General features: G+C 46.5%; 1 protein-coding gene across 4 annotated transcripts in view; it reads right to left on the bottom strand.

The window, feature by feature from the left end:
- Nucleotides 1–21,938, bottom strand: part of CDYL2 (chromodomain Y like 2) — a 229,254-nt gene that overhangs the window by 62,781 nt on the left and 144,535 nt on the right. For all 4 annotated transcript variants that reach the window (XR_013825174.1, XR_013825175.1, XR_013825176.1 and 1 more), the window contains exon 3: nucleotides 8,010–8,227. Coding sequence is in view for 1 of the 4 variants with exons in the window: in XM_079906385.1 (XP_079762511.1) it covers nucleotides 8,010–8,227 (218 nt within the window). In the remaining 3 variants the exon portion in view is untranslated. The remainder of the gene's footprint in view (nucleotides 1–8,009; nucleotides 8,228–21,938) is intronic.

The raw sequence follows: 21,938 nt of genomic DNA, 5'->3' as shown, positions 1-21,938 counted from the left end.
GTGTACATAGCTTAAGGAAAACTTCTTAAAAGTACGTGAATTACAACTAATGGCTGCAGGGGAGGGGCAAAACAAAGCAAGCTTCATCACTCAATCCAACAGAAGTTAGGGAAGCAGGAAAAATAAGCGCAAAAAGTGCACAGTAAGAAAAAACAAGGCATTTACTTGCCTGAGTGGAGCTGACAGTCCAACAGGAGAGACAGTAAAGGAACAGGCTTTTAAAGGATTGTTATTAATTATTCAAAAGGCAGAATCACAGGGTATAGTGGGGAAATTTTATGAGCGTTGTTTTTTAAATTGTACTTTAAATGACACACACCCCCGCCACCCCGCTTAATTAAGCAATTAAGAGGGGTCAGGGGTTGCGTCTGTTAACTTCCACGTAACATTTTACTCCAAACAAAATTCCTGTAAGGTAGGGAATGGTATCCCAATCTTGCAGATGAAGCAAGGAAGACTCAGAGGAGCGAAGTAAGTGGTTCAAGGTCACCAGTAAGAGGCAGAACCAGGATGCAAATCTCACCCCTACGTCCTTTCTCTGTCCATGACTGCACACTGTAGGATGACTTAAATAAATGGATGAATCTTTGTGGAAAAAACACCAGGCCTAGACGTCAATCTGAATCACGACTCTCGGGGTCTGAGCTCTGTGGGAAGGACGGGAGAAGTACTTTCCGCTCTTAACAGGGGATAAGCCACAGATACTCACTTTGAACATCAGAAAAGCTAACAGGCCACTATCATGTGGGTCCTCTAATCCATCTGACTCCAGAAATAGACACACTCTCACCTAGATATGAACTCTATTTCTCCGAGAGGCAAAGAAAACCCTGCTCTGAAGACATGAGCTGCACTTCTGCGTGTGACTCTCCATGCGAGGGCACACGTACTTGTCAATTAGTAACAACAAAATCAAACACGGCGGCTGCCTCCTTTACGAATTAAGTGGAAAGTGGCTTTGTGTTTTCTTCATACAACAGAAGTACACACTACATTTTTAATTTTAAAAAACGTATATATCTAGTTAGTATGCCCTTCCTTTGCCTTTCTCGTGTTGATAATCCAATTTGGACTGATGGCTAAGGTGCCACCTTCTCGAAGGACCACGCCCCATCCCACCACCTATTTTATAATGTAACTGGTGTGCTTAGAGTAAAAGGTTCTAAAATGATTACACACTCCTTTGCCTTCTTAAACAGAACACATGGCACACATGTAACTACCTCTCCAGGGCAAGTGCTACAGCCTGTAAAGGAGCAGTCCCCTCGGAGGCTCCCAGGGCATGCTTCTGTTACAAAAGGGGCCAGACCGTGGTGCACCTGGAAGTCCCAGGTCCGTTCTGGAGATTCACTGCCCCTGCTCTGCTCTTGCCAGCCACTACCTGCTCCTGCGTGAGTGTCTGCTAGAGAAAGCATGCTCCTTCCTGCCACTTCTACCTTTCGATCTGCCACGGGTTGGAAGCAGGTGACCAAATCCATTAAAAGCGGGTATAGGGATTCTCTGGTGGCGCAGTGGTTGAGAGTCCGCCTGCCGATGCAGGGGATGAGGGTTCGTGCCCCAGTCCAGGAAGATCCCACATGCCGCGGAGCAGCTGGGCCTGTGAGCCATGGCCGCTGAGCCTGTGCGTCCAGAGCCTGTGCTCCGCAACGGGAGAGGCCACAACAGTGAGAGGCCCGCGTACCGCAAAAAAAAAAAAAAGGGTATAGAAAGGGAGCAGACCAGGGTCCCTCTCTCTCTTTCATCTTTACTTGCTGAACCCAGTCACCCAGGGCCCGTCTCAACTGCGACCACCCTCACGAAGGTCTTCCCAAATACCGCAGACAAAACGCCACCCCCTCCTTCCCCTGACACCCCAAGTACTTTAAATCCCTGCTCTGACGCTTCTACAAACTCCCTGGTAGAACGGGTGTCTCCTTACTTTTTCCTGCCTCCTTCCTGATTTAAACCCCTGTGACAGGCAGCCTCTAAGGCAGCTGGTATTCACACCTGTGTGCAATCCCCTCCCCTCGAGTACAGACAGGACCTAGTGACCCACTTCTAACCGAGAGAATACGGTAAAGTGATGGATGCCCCTTTCAAGAGGAGACTAAGATACAAGATGACGATAGCTTGTCTTGGCTGTCCTCTTTTTTTTTTTCCTGGCTGCACTGCGAGGCTTGCGGGATCTTAGCTCCCCAACCAAGGATTGAACCTGAGCCCCAGCAGTGAAAGCGCCAAGTCCTAACCACTGGACCACCTGGGAATTCCCTCGGCCGTCCTCTTTTGCCAAACCTCTTTCTTGAAGCTCTCGGTCCAGGGGATGCAGGCTGCCATGCTGTGAGTACCCCTGTGGAGAGGGTATGCCATAGTCCATGGGGAGTAGCCAATGACAAGGAACTGATGTCTCTGGCCAGTGAGGACCTGGGACCTGCCAGCAGCCAGCTGGAGGAGCCTGAAAGTGGAGCCTCCCCCATCGAGCCTTCAGGTGAGACTGCAGCCGCAGCCAACACCTCAACTGCAGCCTTGTGGGAGACTCTGAGGCAGAAGTACCCAGCTAAGCCAAGCCAGCACACTTGACCCTCACAGACTGTATTTGTTGTTTTAAGATGCTAAGTTTAGGGCAATGTGTTATGTGGTAATATAACTAATACCATCCCTTAAGAGTTTAAATAAGGGCTTCCCTGGTGGCTCAGTGGTTAAGAATCCGCCTGCCAACTGAGGTGACACGGGTTCGATCCTTGGTCCGGGAAGATCCCACATGCCACGGAGCAACTAAGCCCATGCGCCACAACTACTGAGCCTGTGCTCTAGAGCCTGCGAGCTACAACTACTGAGCCCACATGCCACAACTACTGAGCCCAGGTGCCACAACTACTGAACCTGCATGCCGCAACTATGGAGCCCACATGCTGCAACTACTGAAGCCCGTGCACCTAGAGCCCATGCTCCGCAACAAGAGAAACCACTGTGATGAGAAGCCCACAAACAACGAAGAGTAGACCCCACTCACCACAGCTAGAGAAAGCCCATGCACAGCAACGAAGACCCAACACAGCCAAAAAAAAAAAAAAAAGAGCTTCAATAAAATAGTATTCTACGCATCTGTTTAGCCCTATAACACCAGGAAACTGTGCATGTAACAGAATTTAATAAATGTTTGTTGGACTGAGTGAATGGTACAGTGTTTACCTCCTCAAGAAGTTTAGAGTCTATGGAGGCAATCAGACATTTCACAAATTACCACACAGCTACACATACACTGATAACTGGGATGTGTTCCAGGAGGGAGAGTGCAGAGGCCATGAGAGACAGACATAACCTGGTCCAGGAGGGGAGGGAAGACTTCCCTGTGGAAGCAGTGGCTGAGCTGAGATCCTTAGGAACAGCAAGGTTCAGCTAAGCCAGGAGGGAAGGAAGGCTGCTTTAGTCAGAAAGACAGGCATGTACAAAGGCCCTGGGGCAGGTGTGAGCATGAAAGAAAGCCAGGGTGACTGGAGTGCAGCAAGAGAAGAGTGGAAGTCCCAAATCCTTTCCTGAGATTCACTGCCCCTGCTCTGCACTTGTTAGCCATGTGATGTGAGATGAGGCTGGAGGGTCAGAAGCACCAGCCTCGCCAGCAACATTAGTTAAGGGTTTTGATTCTTATCAAGAACCATCAGGAGCCATTGATGTCTTTGAAGTGCGTGTGTGTGGGGGCGGGGGGGGGGGGGCTGACTTGATTGTATTTGCATTTCCAACAGATCACTCTGTCTTCTGAAGAACGGATGACAGGGCAGGAAACATGACAGTGGGCAGACTTGTTAGTAGGTTATTACAATAGTGCAGACAAAATAGCTAGTAGTGTGGACTCTCATGTTTGTGATTGATAGAAACAGAAGGAAACATATGAGAGCTATTTAAGAATTAACTGGCTTGCAGATGGTGTGGATATAGCAGGTATGAGCAAGAGGGTGTGAGGTGTGCCCCCGTGGAGGGTGGTGATCTGTCTGCCGAGGCTGGGAGCCACCAAGAAAACCAGGAACAGCGTGAGGGCCTGAGGTCCTCTCCTAATGGGAAAGTGAATGAGCTTTTAATCACCAAGACTCTGGACAATCTATTTTTCTGGCTCTTTCCTTAAGGGGCATTTTCATTATTTTCCTGGCTCTTTGCTATATTTCAGACAGGAGAAATATTACAACACACCTGCTGGCCTCAGAATCTAGTTAATACACCCAGTAATGTGTGAATTTCTGCCCATGAGGCCGATCCAGCCAATGTCACATATACAACTAGAAAAAGAATTCAGTTATGACTGTGAAGGAGGCCTCCTTCCAGTCCCTCCACGAACGAGCAGGGCTGGGCCTGCTGGTGGCTGTTAAGTCACCTCCGCTTCATCTTAACAATGATAGGAACATTCACTGAATACCTCCTAGGTGCCAGGGACTCTGAGAGCCTCTTTTGCAGATATTATCTCTAATCCCACAGGGAAGATACTGTATAATTTCTGTAAACGAGAATGCTCAGAGAAGGAAAGTAATCCCAAGGTAACAGAAGAGGTAAATTAGTGGAAGGAGGGTTCAGACCCGGTCTGCTAGGCTCCTGCGCTAACTCTGTACCCCCTCCCTAACACCACCTCCTCATTTCAACAGGACCTTCATTTCGGGGCTACTTTACCCAGTTAGCCAATTTATCCATAGAGTCAATCCACTTTGGCTGCTGAGAGAGCTGAAAACACCCCATCAATGACTGTTTCTCCGTCTTCCTCCTGTTCTGTTACTGACAGACACCAGTTAGGAGTAAACCCCCTAATTAATCAAGCCCGCGGCTCGGGAGGTGAGAACCCGGGCACCTTAAATCACTTGAATGCCACACGTTTCTGTGATGAGAAGGCAACAGTTAGTACACAGAGCTGCTCCAAAGAGACAGAATGAGCTGGGAGACTTCTCATTTATTCGGTTTATCAGAGGAAAATACTGCGCCTTTTTCAAGCACGCTTTTTATTTTTTTAAAATACATTTATTTATTTTTGGCTGCGTTGTGCCTTCATTGCTGTGCGTGGGCTTTCTCTAGTTGCAGCGAGCAGGGGCTACTCTTTGTTGCGGTGCGCGGGCTTCTCATTGCAGTGGCATCTCTTGTTGCAGAGCACGGGGTCTAGGCACGCAGGCTTCAGTAGTTGTGGCCCGTGGGCTCAGTAGTTGTGGCTCGCAGGCTCTAGAGCACAGGCTCAGTAGTTGTGGCACACGGGCTTAGCTGCTCCGCGGCATGTGGGGTCTTCCTGGACCAGGGCTCGAACCCGTGTCCCCTGCATTGGCAGGCAGATTCTTAACCACTGCGCCACCAGGGAAGTCCCAAGCACCCTTTTTAAAAGTAGTGAAGCAGAAAAAAAATCTAAGCAGAATCGGTCTCGTGTGAATGTTTCATGATGAGCTTAAAATAACAAGGCTTCCAGGTGTATAAACATGTGAAGGGCGGCCTTTGGGGTAAAGCACAGACCCCAGGCTCTGAGTCCTACGCAGAGGTCTACACAGCAGAGAACCCTGAGGTGCTTCTGCTGAAGGTGGAGGGGGGAGAGACCCCCAAAACACCATGCTTAGAAGAGGGGCAACGAGCAACCAGCAGCCCCCCCCTATCTCCACAGGCTTGAGCCGCTCTCTTCCCTCACAGGTTGACAAGCATTCCTGACTGTCACCCCACGATCCCGAAAAAGAGCCACAGTCTATGTAAATCATAATGACAAGACACATGATTGCAAGTTCAAGGACACAGCACCTCCCACTCCACCCACTTCAGGGGCCACGCTGAGTGCACTGGACATACTGGGCAGTGCCAGGCCACCTAGCCATCTCCATCTGGTTGGGCGGCCACTCCTTGACTGTGTCCCACCTAAAAGAAAACACACCCCTGTGGTTCACCCTCCAGGTCTGCATTGCTATGGTGGACACTGGAGTGCAGGATATCAAGGGACAGGAAAAGGGGGTTTGCACTGAACTGTCTTCAATGGGCCAGGCGCTGGGCTGAGGGCCAGGACAAAAGGATGGGTGAAAGTGGTGAGGGCCCTGACCTCCTGAAGCTCTGTGACCCCAGGCCTGTTCAGTTCCCTAGGCCTACCCTGTCTCCTCTGTAAGAGGTGGATCATAATAACCCTACATCAGAAGGGTACTGGTGGGATGAAATGGGACAAATAGCAAATATAAAGCCTGAAGAGCCACTACTAGCCACACCATGGTCGTTTTTGTCACTGATCACTCTACGCCCTGCCCAGGTGGTTCCAGTTGGAGAACACTGCTTAGATGCATGTTTTCCTACATTTGCACCGTTAACAATCTCTTCATTGCTCCCTACTAAGTATCCCATATTCTGAATGGTGTTGTCTACCTAGCTGCATTAAGCATTCCCTGTTTCCCTGTTCTATTCATCTAAGACATAAGTAGGATTAGCATTTTAAAAAGTAATAGAGGGCGCTTCCCTGGTGGCGCAGTGGTTGAGAGTCCGCCTGCCGATGCAGGGGACACGGGTTCGTGCCCCGGTCCGGGAAGATCCCACATGCCGCGGAGCGGCTGAGCCCGTGAGCCATGGCCGCTGAGCCTGTGCTCCGCAACGAGAGAGGCCACAACAGTGAGAGGGCTGCGTACCACAAAAAAAAAAAAAAAAAAAAAGTAATAGAGGAAAAAGATAAATTGGACTTCACCAACATTTTAAAAATTGTATATCAAAGACTACTATCTAGAAAGGAAAAAGACAACACATAGAATGGAAGTATCATAGCTCTGATAAGGGTCTAGTATCCAGAACATACAGAGAACGCTCAAAACTCAACAACAACAACAACAAAAATCCCATTTTTAAAACTAGGCAAAGGATTTGAATAGACATCTCTCCAAAGAAGGTAGACAAATGGCCAACAGGCACCTGAGAAGATGCCCAACATCATCAGTCACTAGGAAAATGCAAATCAAACCCACAATGAGATAGCACCTCACTCCCACTAAAACGGCTATAATAGAAAAGACAGACAATAATAAGTGCTGACAAAGATATGGAGAAATTGGGACCTTCACATACCACTGGTGGGGATGTAAAATGGTCCAGCCACTGGGGAAAATAGTTTGGCAGTTCCACAAAAAGTCAAAGATGGAGTTACTATATGACCCAGCAATTCCATAATCAGGAATATATCCAAGAAAACTGAAAACATATGTTCACACAAAAACATATTACACCAATGTCCATAACATTATTTTTCATGATAGCCCAAGGTGGAGACAATCCAAACGTCCCTCAACTGGAGAACTAATGGACAAAATGTGGCCTATCCACACATGGAAGAGGAATGAAGCACTGATCATGCCACCACGTGTAGAAAGCCCCAAAACACCACGCTGCGTGAAAGAAGCCAGTCATGGAAGACCGTGTACTGCAGGATTCCATGCATACGAAATGTCCAGAATAGGTAAATCCAGAGAGACAGAAAGGAGATTAGTGGTTGCCGGGGACCTGGGCCGGGGGACAATGGGGTGACTGTTAATGGGCACAGGGTTTCCTTTGGGGGTGATGGACATGTTCTGGAATTAGTGCCGATGGTTGCACAACCTTGTGAATATACTAAACACCACTGAATGGTACGTTTTAAAAGGGTAAAATTGATGGCATGTGAATTACATCTCAATTAAGAAAACTATAAGCGAGCTGAGTGAATTTAATTCCATCTAAAGCAAAGAAATCTGACATGCTGATTATAATGCAGTCTCACTGGAAAAGCCCAAGATAGGATGCTTGGTTTCTGGGGCTAATACTGACTAATTCTGGGACCACAATCAGTTTATTGAATCTCTCTGTTTACCGAGGTCTTCATCTTCAAAATGGGATAATATGGTTACTGGTCGTAAAGATCAGACGGATAACGTATGTAAGGTGATCAGTAAATGGGGTCCCGCGGTCAAGTCTGCACGAGTGTCGGCTGTCTCCATCCACTCCTGAGGGCACAGAGAGAGAGCCAGCGCCCTACTGTGACTGCCTCAGAGTGACACCCACCCCCCATCCTGCCCCCTCACCTCAGGGGTCAGCGCGTTGTTGTCCGAGGTCTGGCTGGACAGCAGGATGTGCGTGAAGCCCTCTTCCTTCCGCACGACAATGTCCCGAAAGCGACAGTTGCTTTCGTTCTGGCGGACGCTGTACCTGAGCCTCTTGTCAAAGACGTAGTCCTTCTCTGCTTCCAGCTTCCTCTTCACCGAGCTGTGCAGGTTTAGTCCCCCGTTGGTCAGAGCAGAGCCTTCCAAAATCAGAGGAACAAAGTGAGAAAGTGACTGGGGAATAGTCACACAAGAGCGTGATCAGAGAACGCTCAGCTTTTCATGGAAAGAGTCTGATGTGGCTGGGACCCGTGTGCAGCTCTGTTCTGGGTGGTGAAGGGCCTGGGACTTAACGGCTACATCTCCAAACTTGGACGAGCACAGAGAGGGCTCTCTGTGAATGACCCCATGTAATCCTTGCTTCCCTCTCCCACTCATCCATCCGAGAGCACCCAGCTTCTGCTTGGATGCTTTCAGCAACGGGGAACCCGACAATGGCCACGAAACAAAACAAACAAACAAAACCAAAAAACTGCAGCTTTCCTCATAATAACCCCAAATCAGAAGCAACCAATATGCCCTTTACTAGGTGAATGGATACACAAACTCTGGTTCATTCACACAAAAGAATATTTGGCATACACAGAAATTCATCATCAAGCCACAAAAATACGTGAATGAATCTGAAATGCGTATTACTAAGAAGCCGCTCTGAAAAGGCTACACGTTACATGATTCCAATTATGTGACATTCTAGAAAAGGCAAAAGTAGAGACACAGTAAAAAGATCAGTGGTTGCCAGGGGTTCAGGTGCAATAAGAGGAGGGCGGAATTGGTGAAGCGTAGGGGATATTTTTAGGGCAGTGAAACTACTCTGTATGATGCTATGATGGTGAACATGAGACATAAAGCATTTGTCGAAACCTGAAGAACTACAGCATAGACAGTGAACCTTAAAGTATGCAAATTTTTTTTAAAAAATTGAGAGATGGGGGGAATCCAAGGATGGAATGCAGAATGTGATAAAAGAATCTAACTGTATGACAAATGTATGAAACCACCTCCCTGAAGCGGGCGGGGGAAGGCGCTGACCTAAGTAACTTTAGGAATGAGTGGAGTTTGTAAAATTAAAGGCAAAATAACCCGCACAGAAGCAGTGTACTCCAGCTGATAAAGCTGATCACATGGAGGTAAGTACGAGTTAACAATTCTGACATCACACATGAACGCTGGAGTTGAACAATTACATAAATGGATGGCAGAAGGGGAGAAGAAGGTTTTTCAGTGTTGGAGTGGCAGTTTACAGGTAAGCAAGGAGAGGGGGCTAGAATGAGCAACGTGGTAATGGATGAGCACCGAAGACCTCAGTATGAACTCAATACAGATACAGATGGTTACCTTCAGAAATATTTACAGATAAGCGTGTACAAACAGGTTAGTATATACATGTGTATTTCCTTGCTCTGTCAGCCGAAAGGGCCCAGAGTCTGACATCCCAATAGCAGTGAGCACACCTGGGGCCCAGAGCTTGGTTTCATTCTCAATAAAAGGAACCAGGGCTCTCTGGAGAGATGGCTGATTCCAGGACTGGGGCAAGAAACATGCAAGCTTGCAGAGGCTGAAAGGACGGAAGTACTAAAAAAAAAAAAAAAAACACAATAAATAAATAATAATAACGACAACCTTCACAATGATGGGGGTATGTCAAAAGGACACAGGAGCCAAGTGAAAGAGCTCCCCATGGCCAAAGACGGCAGAATTTGAGCAACGACATAAAGTCGTATGTATTGCATTATAATTGAAAGCACAAAATAAATATCCGTGAGTCCATACTGATATAATTAAATGAGATTGAATAAATGAATAAATGGGAGACAAGAGCCAAATCTCCCATGGAGAAGAATTCCAAACAGTTTATGTAGATGCTCTGCTCTCAAGGGGGTAGAACATAACTTCTTTAAGGGCGGGCTGCACAAAGTGACTTCCTTCCAAATGGTGTGGAAAGTTGGGGGGCTCAGGGGAGAGAGTAACAGTGGAGAAACCTGACTGTGGCAGATGGAGAAGTCAAAGCCTTGTTGGCCACGTGATCAAGACCAACACCAACAGGGAGAGGTCATGGCGTGGTGTGCACCCCTGACACGATGTGAGGAGAAGGGCGCTGGACCTCCGGGGTCTTCCTCTCAGAAACCTACAACCCCAGTCTAATCATGCAAAAAAGGTCAGACAAATCCCAATGGAGGAGAGTTCTACAAAATACCTGATCAGTACACTTCAAAACTGTGAAGGTCATTAAAAACCAGGAAAGCCTGAGAAACTGTCACAGTGCAGAGGATCCTAAGGAAACATGACGACTAAATGTGATGTGGGATCAGGATCTCGGAACAGACGTTCGGATAAGGTATGGACTTTAGTTGATATTGATGCAGCAATATCATCAGCTGTAACAAATGTACCACACTAGTGAGGAAGCTCATAATAACAGGAGAGACTGAGTACGGGGTATACATGAACTCTATTAGCTTTCCAAATTTTCTGGAAATCCAAAGAAGTGAAGTTTATTTTAAAGAGTACATTTTAAAATTAAGTTAACTTTAAAAAACAAAACAAAACAAAAAACCCCCAAGAGAACCACTTCCCAGGCAATTCTGACATACAGGCAGGTTTGAGACCCTAGACCAGTGGTTCTTACACTTTTTTTTTTTTTAAAGATCATGAACATCTTTGAAACACACCTATCTACCTACCTACCTACCTACCTATCTATCTATCTATCTTGGCTGTGCCGGGTCTTAGTTGCAGCATGTGGGATCTTTTAGTTGCAGCATGCAGACTTCTTAGTTGCAGCATGCGGACTTCTTAGTTTCATCATGCAAACTCTTAGTTGCAGCATGCATGCGGACCTAGTTCCCTGACCAGCGATCAACCCCAGGCCCCATGCATTGGGAGTGTGGAGTCCTACCACACTCCCACACTTACCACACTGGACCACCAGGGAAGTCCCCAGTTGTTCTTACACTTGAACAGGCATCCGGATCACCTGGAGAACTGTTAAACCAGCCTGCTGGGTCCACCCCATGCTGCTGCCCCTGCTGCAGCGACCAGGCTTTGAGAACCAGGGTCTGGATAACATCAAGGTGGACTCAGATTCTTAGTTAGCATGGGGGGTCTTGGAATCTCAAGAACCAAGTCAAAGGCAGGGACCAGGAAATGCTTCCCTGGACCCTTTCCCTGCATACCCCGTCCCCACCCAGACGAGCGCCCAGCCCCAAAGGGGCACAGAAGCAGCAGTGCCTGTGTCACCTGACAGCCTCCAAGAAGCCTCCTCATTTTGTACTTTTCCATTACCCACAGCAACTGGGCTTTGTCAAACACCATGATGTGGGTAAATGATTCAATGAACTCCGGAAAGTAAACGCGAGCATTTAATTAAAAGCCTTGTGTAAAGGGAGCTGTTTCTTCAGGGTCAACCTCAAAACCTCCAGCTCCTCAGAAGCTTCCTAATTAGAGCTGGCAGATCCGTGCTGGGGACCTGCTGGCAGAGGTCAGCGCATCATGGGAGCTGCTCTCAGCGGCCACCAGCTCTTGGCCGTGAGAAGTCAGAAGCTCGGGGCTTGGGAAGATCAGGGCTACCCGGGGCTGGGAGAGGTCTGATTAAACTCCTGCCCCACAACCAAGTCAAGGTGCTGCTTTACAGTCATATTAAGGAGGAGGACCTGAGGGTTACCTTTTCTGAGCAGCTCTGTACGCTGCCTCTAAATTCCTCAACAGTCCTACAAAACTGCCATTCTTACTCCACTTTGCAGATAAGGAAAAGTGAGTAACTTGCTGGGAGCCGTGAAGGTTTTAAGTGGCAGAGCCAGGATTAGCGGCAGCTGCCTCTCCTTTTCTCCGTTCATTCAAAATCTAATTAGGGGCTTCCCTGGTGGTGCAGTGGTTAAGAATCCGCCTGCCAATGCAGGGGACACGGGTTCGAGCCCTGGTCCAGGAAGATCCCACATGCCGCAGAGCAACAAAGCCTGTGCGCCACAGCTACTGAGCCTGCGCTCTAGAGCCCGTGAGCCACAACTACTGAGCCTGTAAGCCACAACTATTGAGCCCTCGAGCCACAACTACTGAGCCCGTGTGCCACAACTATTGAGCCCGCGCACCTAGAGCCCGTGCTCCGCAACAGGAGAAGCCACCGCAATGAGAAGCCTGCGCACCGCAACGAAGAGTAGTCCCTGCTCACAGCAACTAGAGAGAGCCCGCACGCAGCAACAAAGACCCAACGCAGCCAAAAATAAAAATAGATAAATTAAAAAAAATCTAATTAGTTATCACCTCCTATGGGCCAGCTATAACACTAGATGTTGGAGATGAAACAAAAATCAGAGAAATAAGGTCCATGCCGTCCCAGAGCTTGCTTCAGGCGTGGGCGATGGAAAGTAAACAAGCAGACTTAGTTAAAACAATGACAGATGGGAAAAGATAGGGTGACATGATAACAAATATTGGGTGGGGGGTTCTCTGTGAAGGAGCCCATGGTCTTTCTGTTAAAGCTTAAGGGGAAGCAGCCCTTAAGGAACCATCTGACCAAATAATCCATAAAACTATGTGAGGAAAACAGACCTGTTTATTCTCTATTAGGACACATGGCTCACATCTCCAATGGTGACTTGGAAGATGCACCATCTCTGGGCCAGGGAAGAGAGGAAGCCTCCGTGAGGGCCCGGATTCACTCACGTACAGCTGCGTTAAGTTACCTTTCTGGACCTAACTCTGACCTCACACGGAGGTGCTCTCAAACCCACTCCTCTTCTGGGGCACCGTGCCTCTGGAGAGATGGGGGCAGGCTGGCAGGGAAGGCACCATGGGAAACAGAACATGCCGGAAGCATAGAAGTTCGGGGCTTTGCAGCCAGACAGCACGGGAATCCCAGCCCTGTGTTTGCTCATCAGGAGAAGCCAGGAAGCCACACGAGCCCTCAAGTGTCGTCTCCTTCGTCAGAAGATGGGGTTAGTGGTACCTGCTTTTCATGGTTGTTCGGAGCTAATTAAATTAAGGAACCATATGGGATTAGCAAGTGCCTGGCTCATTCTAGGCACTGCAGAAATGTTAGCTGAAGGATGCCAAGTCATTCCAAAAATGAGGAATTAGCTGGAGAGTCCTTGCAGCCCCGCCTCTCGCGCTCCCAGCCCCACACACTCCCTCCAAGCCCGGGGAACAGACCCAGGAGAGATGGGTGAACACCCTGGTGAGCCCGAAGGCCAGAGTGAAAACCCAGTGGTGGCGGCGTTCAAAGCCCCGCACCCCGTCCTCTCAGGGCTGCGAGGCTGGAGGTCACTATCCCTCCTCTGTGCCCTCACTTCCCGCATGCGGATGACTGCGAAGTGAAGGGACACGTGCTGTGCTTCTGGGACAAAGGAACCCCCCCCCACCCCTGAATCAGGCTAGTTTCCTTCCTTCCACTCCCTTCAAGCCTTCTCACATTCCTTCCTTCAAAGTACAAAGGAGTATTTCCCATTAGGAAGCCTCCATAAAATCATGCTCTGACACAGCCCCTCTGCTCCAGACGTGCAGAGGTGACAGAGACAACACTGGGCTCGCAAACAACCATCTCTTTGTGTGTGTGGCAGAGCATCAGCACGAGGCTTGACACAGGGGTGGGGGCCAGGAGTGCTGGGCGGGAAGGGGACCCGGGGGGCAGCAGAAACCAAGCCTCCCACTCGAGACGGGAGGAGGGACCCAGGGGATGGAAGCCAGGCGATGGTGTGATGCCCTCCCACGAAGGCAGAATGACAGTGACAAAACCACGTGCTCTCCACAGCCAAGGCGTTCTCGGGAGCTCCGGGCCAGGTGGAGGGAGAAAGAGGAAGCAAAGAAAGACAAAAACCAACTTCCCTCTTGAAATGAGCCTGTACACCAAAATTCTGAAATAGGAAGATATTGAATGCTCAGAATTCTAGCCAATAAAATCAATACTGGTGACATGAATGAATCCAAATCAGATAAATTGAATATTATGAGACAATCTGACAAGGACTTTAGAAATAGGAATGTTTCAAATGCTAAAAGTGATAGATGTGAGAAAAAGAGCCACTTAACATAAATAAGAAATTCTCAGACAAAAGCAGACAGAAAGGAAAAGAGCACAGGGGTAAGGCAAAGAACTAATTAGAAAGCAAATGACAAACAGGAAGAAATTTGCATATCACAGATAAAAGATCCTCAAATTGTAAAGAAATTTTAAACAGTGAGGACAAGAAGACCAAAATTCTTCCAGGAAAAAAAACGGACAGAAGACATGGACAGACAATCCACAAATACTACATAAAAATAGCTCTTAAACGTAAAAAAAGATTTCCTCTTCACTCCAAAGAATAATGCAAACTAAAACTCATAATAAAAGAAATGAAAGTTAAAACTACACTGAGATACCATTTCTTACCCATTCACTGGGCAAAAGTTCAGAATCTTGACAGTATACTCTTCTAGAGGGGATGTGGGGAGCTGGGCATTCTCTTCATTGTGGGTGGAATGCAAAGTGGTACAACTACTATGGAAGGGAATTTGGCAACATGTGAGAAAACTGTTCATGCATGTACTCTCAACATAGCAATCCCACTTCTGGAAACATAACATAAAAATATACCAAAAAATATATATATATTTATTATTATTATTACTATTATTATTATTATATATATTTTTCTTCACAGCATTATTCACAACTGCAAAATATTGGAACTACCTAAACTTCCAAGCATAGCTTAGGGATGTAAACTATGGTGTATCCGCACAAAGGAATACTATGCAGCTGTAAAAAGAATGAAAACTATTTCTATGAATGAATGAGTGATTTCCAAAACATACCTTCAAGTAAAGAGAGGCAAGGTATAAAAGTATTTTACCTTTAGTATAAGAAAGAAGGGAAAAATAGATAAATCTGTTTATTTTTGCAAAAGGAAACAGAGGAAGAATAAGTCAGAAAACAATGAAACTGGACATCCACAGTGGTTGACAGAATAGAGCAGAAGGGATGGGGAAGGAGTATAGTTCTCTTCTACACTTCTCTGAGTATAGCTGACCCTTGAACAACGCAGGGGTTAAGGGCACCAACCCCATGCAGTAGAAAATCTGCGTATAACTTTACAGTTGGTCCTCTGTGTCCACAGTTCTGCATCCGTGGATGCAGCCAACCATGGATCACGTAGTACTTATGTATTCAAGGGGAGGATGAGCAATACAGATAACTTTTGGACTCAATATAATGACTTATATACCCTCAAACAAATCTTGAATTCTTCTTAGTGGGTTTGCTTTTCGTAAGGGTAAGGGTGGAGCAATTCTAAAATTATTTTATGAGAATTATAGGGTGAGCAAATGAGTAATTGTATGATGTTATGGAGAAAGCAGCGTTCTCTCTGTGGAAGAAGGGACACACAAACATGGAATGTGGGAAGGCAAGGAAGAACTCAGTAGGATTAGAATGAAACTGGAGGTATCAGTATGAACTCATGGCTTTTAAAATTATATCTATTTCCTAGCTCCATTAGCTGAAAGGGCTTAGAAAAAAATGAAGATCTCATAGCAATGAGCACACTTAGACCCCAGATGTTGGCTTCTAAATACCATCCCCACTAAAATAATCCAGGACTTCCCAGAGAAATGGCTGCTTCCAGGGCTGGGACAGGCAAGGTACAAAGTGGGCTGGAAAGTCTTATTGTACCTGGAAGTAAGGAAGTGACCAAAAAAATAACCAGGCATGTCAAAAGGACATATGAGGCAGCTTGGAGGGGGTTCCCATTGGCCAAATCTAGGACAATTTGAACATAAAAGTAAATAAGGGGAAGAAATGGATTATAAACCATTGCATAAAATAATAATCTTCAAGTCTGAACTGATAATAGATAGAGATGAGGATGATAGATAGATGAGAGGGAGGGAGGGAGGAAGGAAGGAAGGGAAGAAGGAAAGAGATGGATGGGTAAGACAGAGGAAATAACATCATATCAAGTATTTCAGTGGAGATGAATAACTTGAATCTAGTCTTAAGGAAACATCAGACAGACTCAAAATGAGGAACACTCTTTAAAATAACTGGATGGTAGTCTTCAAAAATGCCAGTGTTACTGAAGACAATGGAAGACCAAGGAACTGCTCCAGATTAAAGGGAACTAAAGAGACATGACAACTAAAGTCATCATAGGATTCTGACCTGGATTCTATATTGGAGGGAAAAATAATCTAAAGAACATTACTGGGATAATAGGAAAAAAATGGAGTAAGAACCAAAGATTAGGGCTTCCCTGGTGGCGCAGTGGTTGAGAGTCCACCTGCCGATGCAGGGGACACGGGTTCGTGCCCCGGTCCGGGAAGATCCCACATGCCGTGGAGAGGCTGGGCCCATGAGCCATGGCTGCTGAGCCTGCGCATCCAGAGACTGTGCTCCGCAACGGGAGAGGCCACAGCAGTGAGAGGTCCGCGTACCGCAAAAAAAAAAAAAAAAAAAGAACCAAAGATTAGATAAAAGGATTCTATCAATGTTAAACTTCTTGGATTTCGTAACTGTACTGTGTTGACTTGAGAATATCCTTTTTCTTAGAAATACCTATACTAAATATCACTGGGGACGGAGGGAGGGATAAATTAGGAGTTTAGCACAGGGAACTATATTCAATATCTTATAATAACCTATAATGGAAAACAATCTGAAAAACAATATATATATGTATATGTGTGTGTGTGTGTGTGTGTGTGTGTGTATACACACACATATATGAAAACCTGAATCACTGCTGTACGCCTGAAACTAACACAACATTGTAAATCAACTATACCTCAGTAAAAACAAACAAACATAAAACAAACCACAAAAAATATTACTGGGTAAAGAGGCATGATGTATGCAATCTACACTCAAATGGTTCAGAAAAAGAATAATAATTTATATATAATCTGTATAATCATTTGTATATAAGTTCTAAGTGTGTACATATGTGTGAGTCTATATATATACATATACATGTACAGAAACACACATACACATACAGAGAAAGAGACAGCAAATGCGGCAAAACGTTAAAAACTGGTAAATCCAAAAAGGATTACAATGTTTGATATAAGTTTGAAATTATTTTCAACTTATTATTTACAAGCAGTGACAGAGGGCTGAAAAAAATGAACTATCATCAAAATGCTGAGAGAAAATAACTATCAACCAAGAATTTTATACCCAGCTAAAACCACATTTAAAGGACCGAGAAATGGGTATTTTCAGATACCCCAAAACTAAAAGAGTTTATCTACCACAGACTCTAAAAGAATTATAAAGAGAAACTTCAGCAAATCAAAGAGTTAATTCATAGGAAGACAAGAGATAAAAGAAACACAGTTGATTATTTTTAATTTAGTAAATGTAATTCCTGGCTGCAAAAATGATAAAAATAGTTTTTGGTGTTTAACAACACTGACTGGACAAAACAAAAACAAGAGGCTCATTGAGAAGTTAAAACCAAGTAGGGCCCTCCTTGTTATATCAAGAGGAGGATATCACATCTATTAGAAAAAAAATTCATAGTTGAGTATGTATGCTAAAATTTAAGAATACAAATACTATCTATGGTTAGCTTCTAAGTCAGTTCAGGGAGACGGAATATATAAAATGTACCAATTCACTTTAAAAGTATGAAAAGGGTAGGGGCTGGGGATGGGAGAGAGAGCAGAGAAACAGAATGATAATATTAAAATGCAAAATAGAATAGAAAAAAATCCAAATATATTAATAATCACATTAATTGTTGAGCAGGTTAGACTCCTATATTAAAAGATAGAGATGATCAGATTGGAGAAAAGAATAAAAGATCCAGGTGTGTGGAAGATTCCCTAAGGAGAGACTCTTGCACACTGAAAAAGGCATCTCAACTCAGCCAGCAGGAGAAGGAAACCTGCCCAATCAACTGAGAAATGGTGGAAATACTCAAGAAGTGTCAAGAAATGGTGCACAGTTGTCACTGTGCGGCAGGAAGAGGTGTGTCAGAAAATGCACTGCAGTTTGTAAGACACCCAGAGAGAAACAGAAGCTGTCCCGGGACGAGGGGTGAGCTTTCTGGGAGGACAAAGGGTAAAGGTCTGGGGGAGGCCACAGAGGACTGGACAGACGAGGGACAGACCACAGGACACCGCTGCACGCCGCATTAGCCACTCCAGGCAGGGCTCAGAGTCCATGCCTACGTTCTCCACCAGGAACATGTCAAACCCCAGCACCGAAGAGCACCAAGCTTCCTCTGGACATCGAGGAAGGAAGGAGAAGTTCAGACAGGGCACCAAAGGATGCTACCCCCAGGGGAGGGTGCGTCCTCTGTGCTGGTTTCACACTCGATTCCTCACCATAATGGAATAATCCTATTTTGTTGAATGCTTATTGTGTGATTCACATAGCTTACATCACCCAACCCTAAGAAGAACCCTGTAAGACATCGTTTCAGCCACATTTTAGAGGTGAGAAAAGCAAAACCGAAGGTCATGCCACTAGGAAGGGTCAGAATAGGGTTCAAACTCTAAGAATCTTGACTTCAAAAGTGATGCTTGACTCAAGCAACAGGACTCGGAAACCTAACACTGGTCTCGGGCCCTCCCGCTGGTGCTGGTGCTGGCGCTGAGGGATATTCTGCTTTTCTTCCCACGAGCCCACTGAACAAAGGAGGAAGGAGAATCTGGGTGCCACACCTGGCTCCAGGGTCACATGCAACTGTTACCAAGCCGAGCTCGGTTTGCTGCATCATCATCATCATCTCTGCACCTGCCTGATGTCTCCACCTAACGGCGGGCTCTTTGGGGACAAACCTGAGAGCCACTCGCTCTGTGTCTGCAGGACTGAGCACAGTGCCTGGAAGGCAGCACTGCTCAGCGCAGCGTCCGTCAAGCGAATGAATGAGCAGAAGACAAACAACGGAAAGTAACTGGAGCAGCCTCCTCACACCACATGGCGGCCTCGCATTTAACACTCCTGATTTTGAAACACGTTCCTTGTTCATTTCTCAGCCTCTTGGCCACGCTTCCAAATCCTGGTATTAGTCGCACACATAGGAGCGTCTGTTTCCTGAAATCAGGTTGCTCTCACACCTAGATGACTAACTCTCGTACTTACATCACACCTGGCCCTTCTGCTTCACAACAGCCGGGCAAGACCTCACCTCTCAGAGATGCCCAGGGAGAGAACACAGTGTGAGCGCTATGAAGTTTCCTTCCCTTGCGAAGAATATAGTAACACTTTTTTGGGGTGTGAGCCATCAGGACACAGAAGGAAGACATCTCAAGGCCAGGGTCGCTCTCTCCCGGAATGCTCTTCCTCCCTTGCCCACCTGGTAATGGTCTCCTCACCATTCTCAACGCGGCTCTGCTGTGACCCGCTTAGGAATTCTCCCAGAGCAGCAGCTAATCCCTCTTCTAGTGGCTGCTGGTACATCCTTTTTTTTTTTTTTTTTTTTTTTTACAGCCTTTACTGCCGCTCCCTCCATCCATTCAGCACGCAGTTCATGAGTGTCTAGGACAAACCTGGCTCCTGGGATACACTGATGGGCAAAGAGATGGATCCTGTGCTTAAGAACTTACAGTCTGATCCAGCGCTGTCCTAGAGAGCCCCCTACAATGCTGGAAATGTTTGATATCTGCGCTGCTCAACAGAGTAGCCAACAGCTACATATGGCTACTGAAACTTAAAAACTTTCGTCTAATTTTAATGTACTGAGTTCTAACTTTAACCACATGTGGCTGGTAGCTGCCATACTGGACAGTGCAGGTAATCACGCGGCAGGATAATTACCTTGCGTACGTTGCAAATCCTGACATTGCTTTTCTGGCACATCTGGCTCCCTCTTCACCTGCACACAGATTCTTAAACGTAAGAGCCATGTTAGCCATTCCTGTATCTTTAGACTCAGTGCAACCCAGCACACAGAAGTGGCTCGATCGCTGCTGAATAAATGAATGGCTGGACAAAGGAGCAAGTGCTAAACACGTAACAGAGGACCTAGAGAAGTTTCTGTCTCCAAAACTGGGAGAGTGAGAGCGAGAGGCTGGAGAGCAGGATAAGGAAATTGTGTCGGATCTGCTGCTGTCCCCGTAAAAAGGTGCGAATGTAGGCACTTCCCTTCTGGTCCTTCTCCCCCAGCATCCCAGTCACGATCACTATCTTGGGAAGCAGACACGATTCACAGAGATAAGGGAGGGCTGGGAGCCCCCAGAGAGCGCTTCACACTGGAGCACCTTCAGCTGCAAGCTGGGGAGAGGGCTGGGCAGAGGGGAGGCTTAAAATAAACAAGAGAGAAGACTCATCAGTTCCGCAGTGGAGGGAAACCGCCCTTTGTTGACTGCGGGATTAGGGTTTTCCAGCTGCAGTTCTTAGAAGAGAAAGTGATAGTCTTTGCGCTTGAGAACCATTTCCTGGTCTGTGGTTCACTCACCGGAGATCCCTAAAGCGTGGACCGGTCTGAGGGTGCACTGGGAGGGGAAGTATGAGAGTGCAGAGTTACCGCACCGGGGCCTTCTTGTCTCTGCCCGGCAGAAGGAATGAGGTGTCACCAACAGATTCCGCAGGTAGGGACAGCAGCGCCTTTCCACAGAAGCGGTGCTGGGGGTCAGATCTCTAGAGGTGGGTGGGCCGGGGGCAGTGTGAAGTTGAAAACACCCTCCAATCACTCCACCCACTCGTGTGATGAGAGTTCAAAGAGCCCAACATACACTCAGTACTTGCACCAGTCACTTCACAGCTGGTCACTGTCCCAGCCCCTAACTGTCACCATGGACAGAATCCCTGATCTCAGAGCTGAATTCAATAGCAAGGCTTGAATTTACAGGTACCTTAAAAAAAAAAAATCTTATTTAAGCCATTATGCTAAGTGAAATAAGTCAGAGAAAGACAAATACTGTATATCACTTATATGTGGGATCTGAAAAAATACAACAAACTAGTGAATATTATCAAAAATGCAGACTCAGACATAAAGAACAAACTAGTGGGGCTTCCCTGGTGGCACAGTGGTTGAGAGTCCGCCTGCCGATGCAGGGGACACGGGTTCATGCCCCGGTCCGGGAAGATCCCACATGCCACAGAGCAGCTGGGCCCATGAGCCATGGCCGCTGAGCCTGCGCGTCCGGAGCCTGTGCTCCGCAACAGGAGAGGCCACAGCAGTGAGAGGCCCGCGTGCCACAAAAAAAACAAAACAAAAGAACAAACTAGTGGTTACCAGTGGTGGGGAAGGGGCAGTATAGGTGCTGGAAAGTGGGAGGCACAAACTATTGGGTGTAATCAGGCTCAGAGATGTACTGTACAACATGGGGGATATATAGCCAATATTTTGTAATAACTATCAATGGACTGTAACCTTTAAAACTGTATGAAAAAATAAATTAGCCAAATTAAAAAAAAAATCTTCTTTAGCCATGTTAGTCACCCTCTGGCATGTTACAATCATGCTTGATAAAATCTATACACTAGGAATTTCAAGAAAGCTTAGGCTCCCAAATCCCTTCAAAGTGTCAGGAGTGATGACAGTCGTACATCTTACGATGTCTATTGTCAGTTGTCTAAATGTTTTAAACAGCGGAGCCTGAATTCAAAATGTAAAATAACCTGACTAAAAGGAAACTTTTCTACAGGTGAAATCACAGCTCCTGTGTTAAATCCCACCCAAGGCCAGGCCGATCCTCAAAGCACTGTTAGACCAGAATCCTGGCACCCGGCAAAAGACTCCCTAGGGTCTCCAAAGCAGAGAGCGACCCCACCGAAAGGTCATTTTCTCATCTGTTTTTGTCACTCCTCTGCTCACAAACTCTACCTCCTGGCCTCACCCTATTTTCGAACCTCATCTCCCACTCCTACCCCTTAAACACCCTGATTTCCAGGATGACGTGAAGTTTCCTGCTTCTGGG

The sequence above is a fragment of the Stenella coeruleoalba genome, assembly GCF_951394435.1.
Source record: "Stenella coeruleoalba genome assembly, chromosome: 20".
In the NCBI taxonomy this organism is placed as follows: Eukaryota; Metazoa; Chordata; class Mammalia; order Artiodactyla; family Delphinidae; genus Stenella; species Stenella coeruleoalba.
Note: the sequence above shows the minus strand (reverse complement) of the source record. Positions and strands in the feature narration are given on the sequence as shown.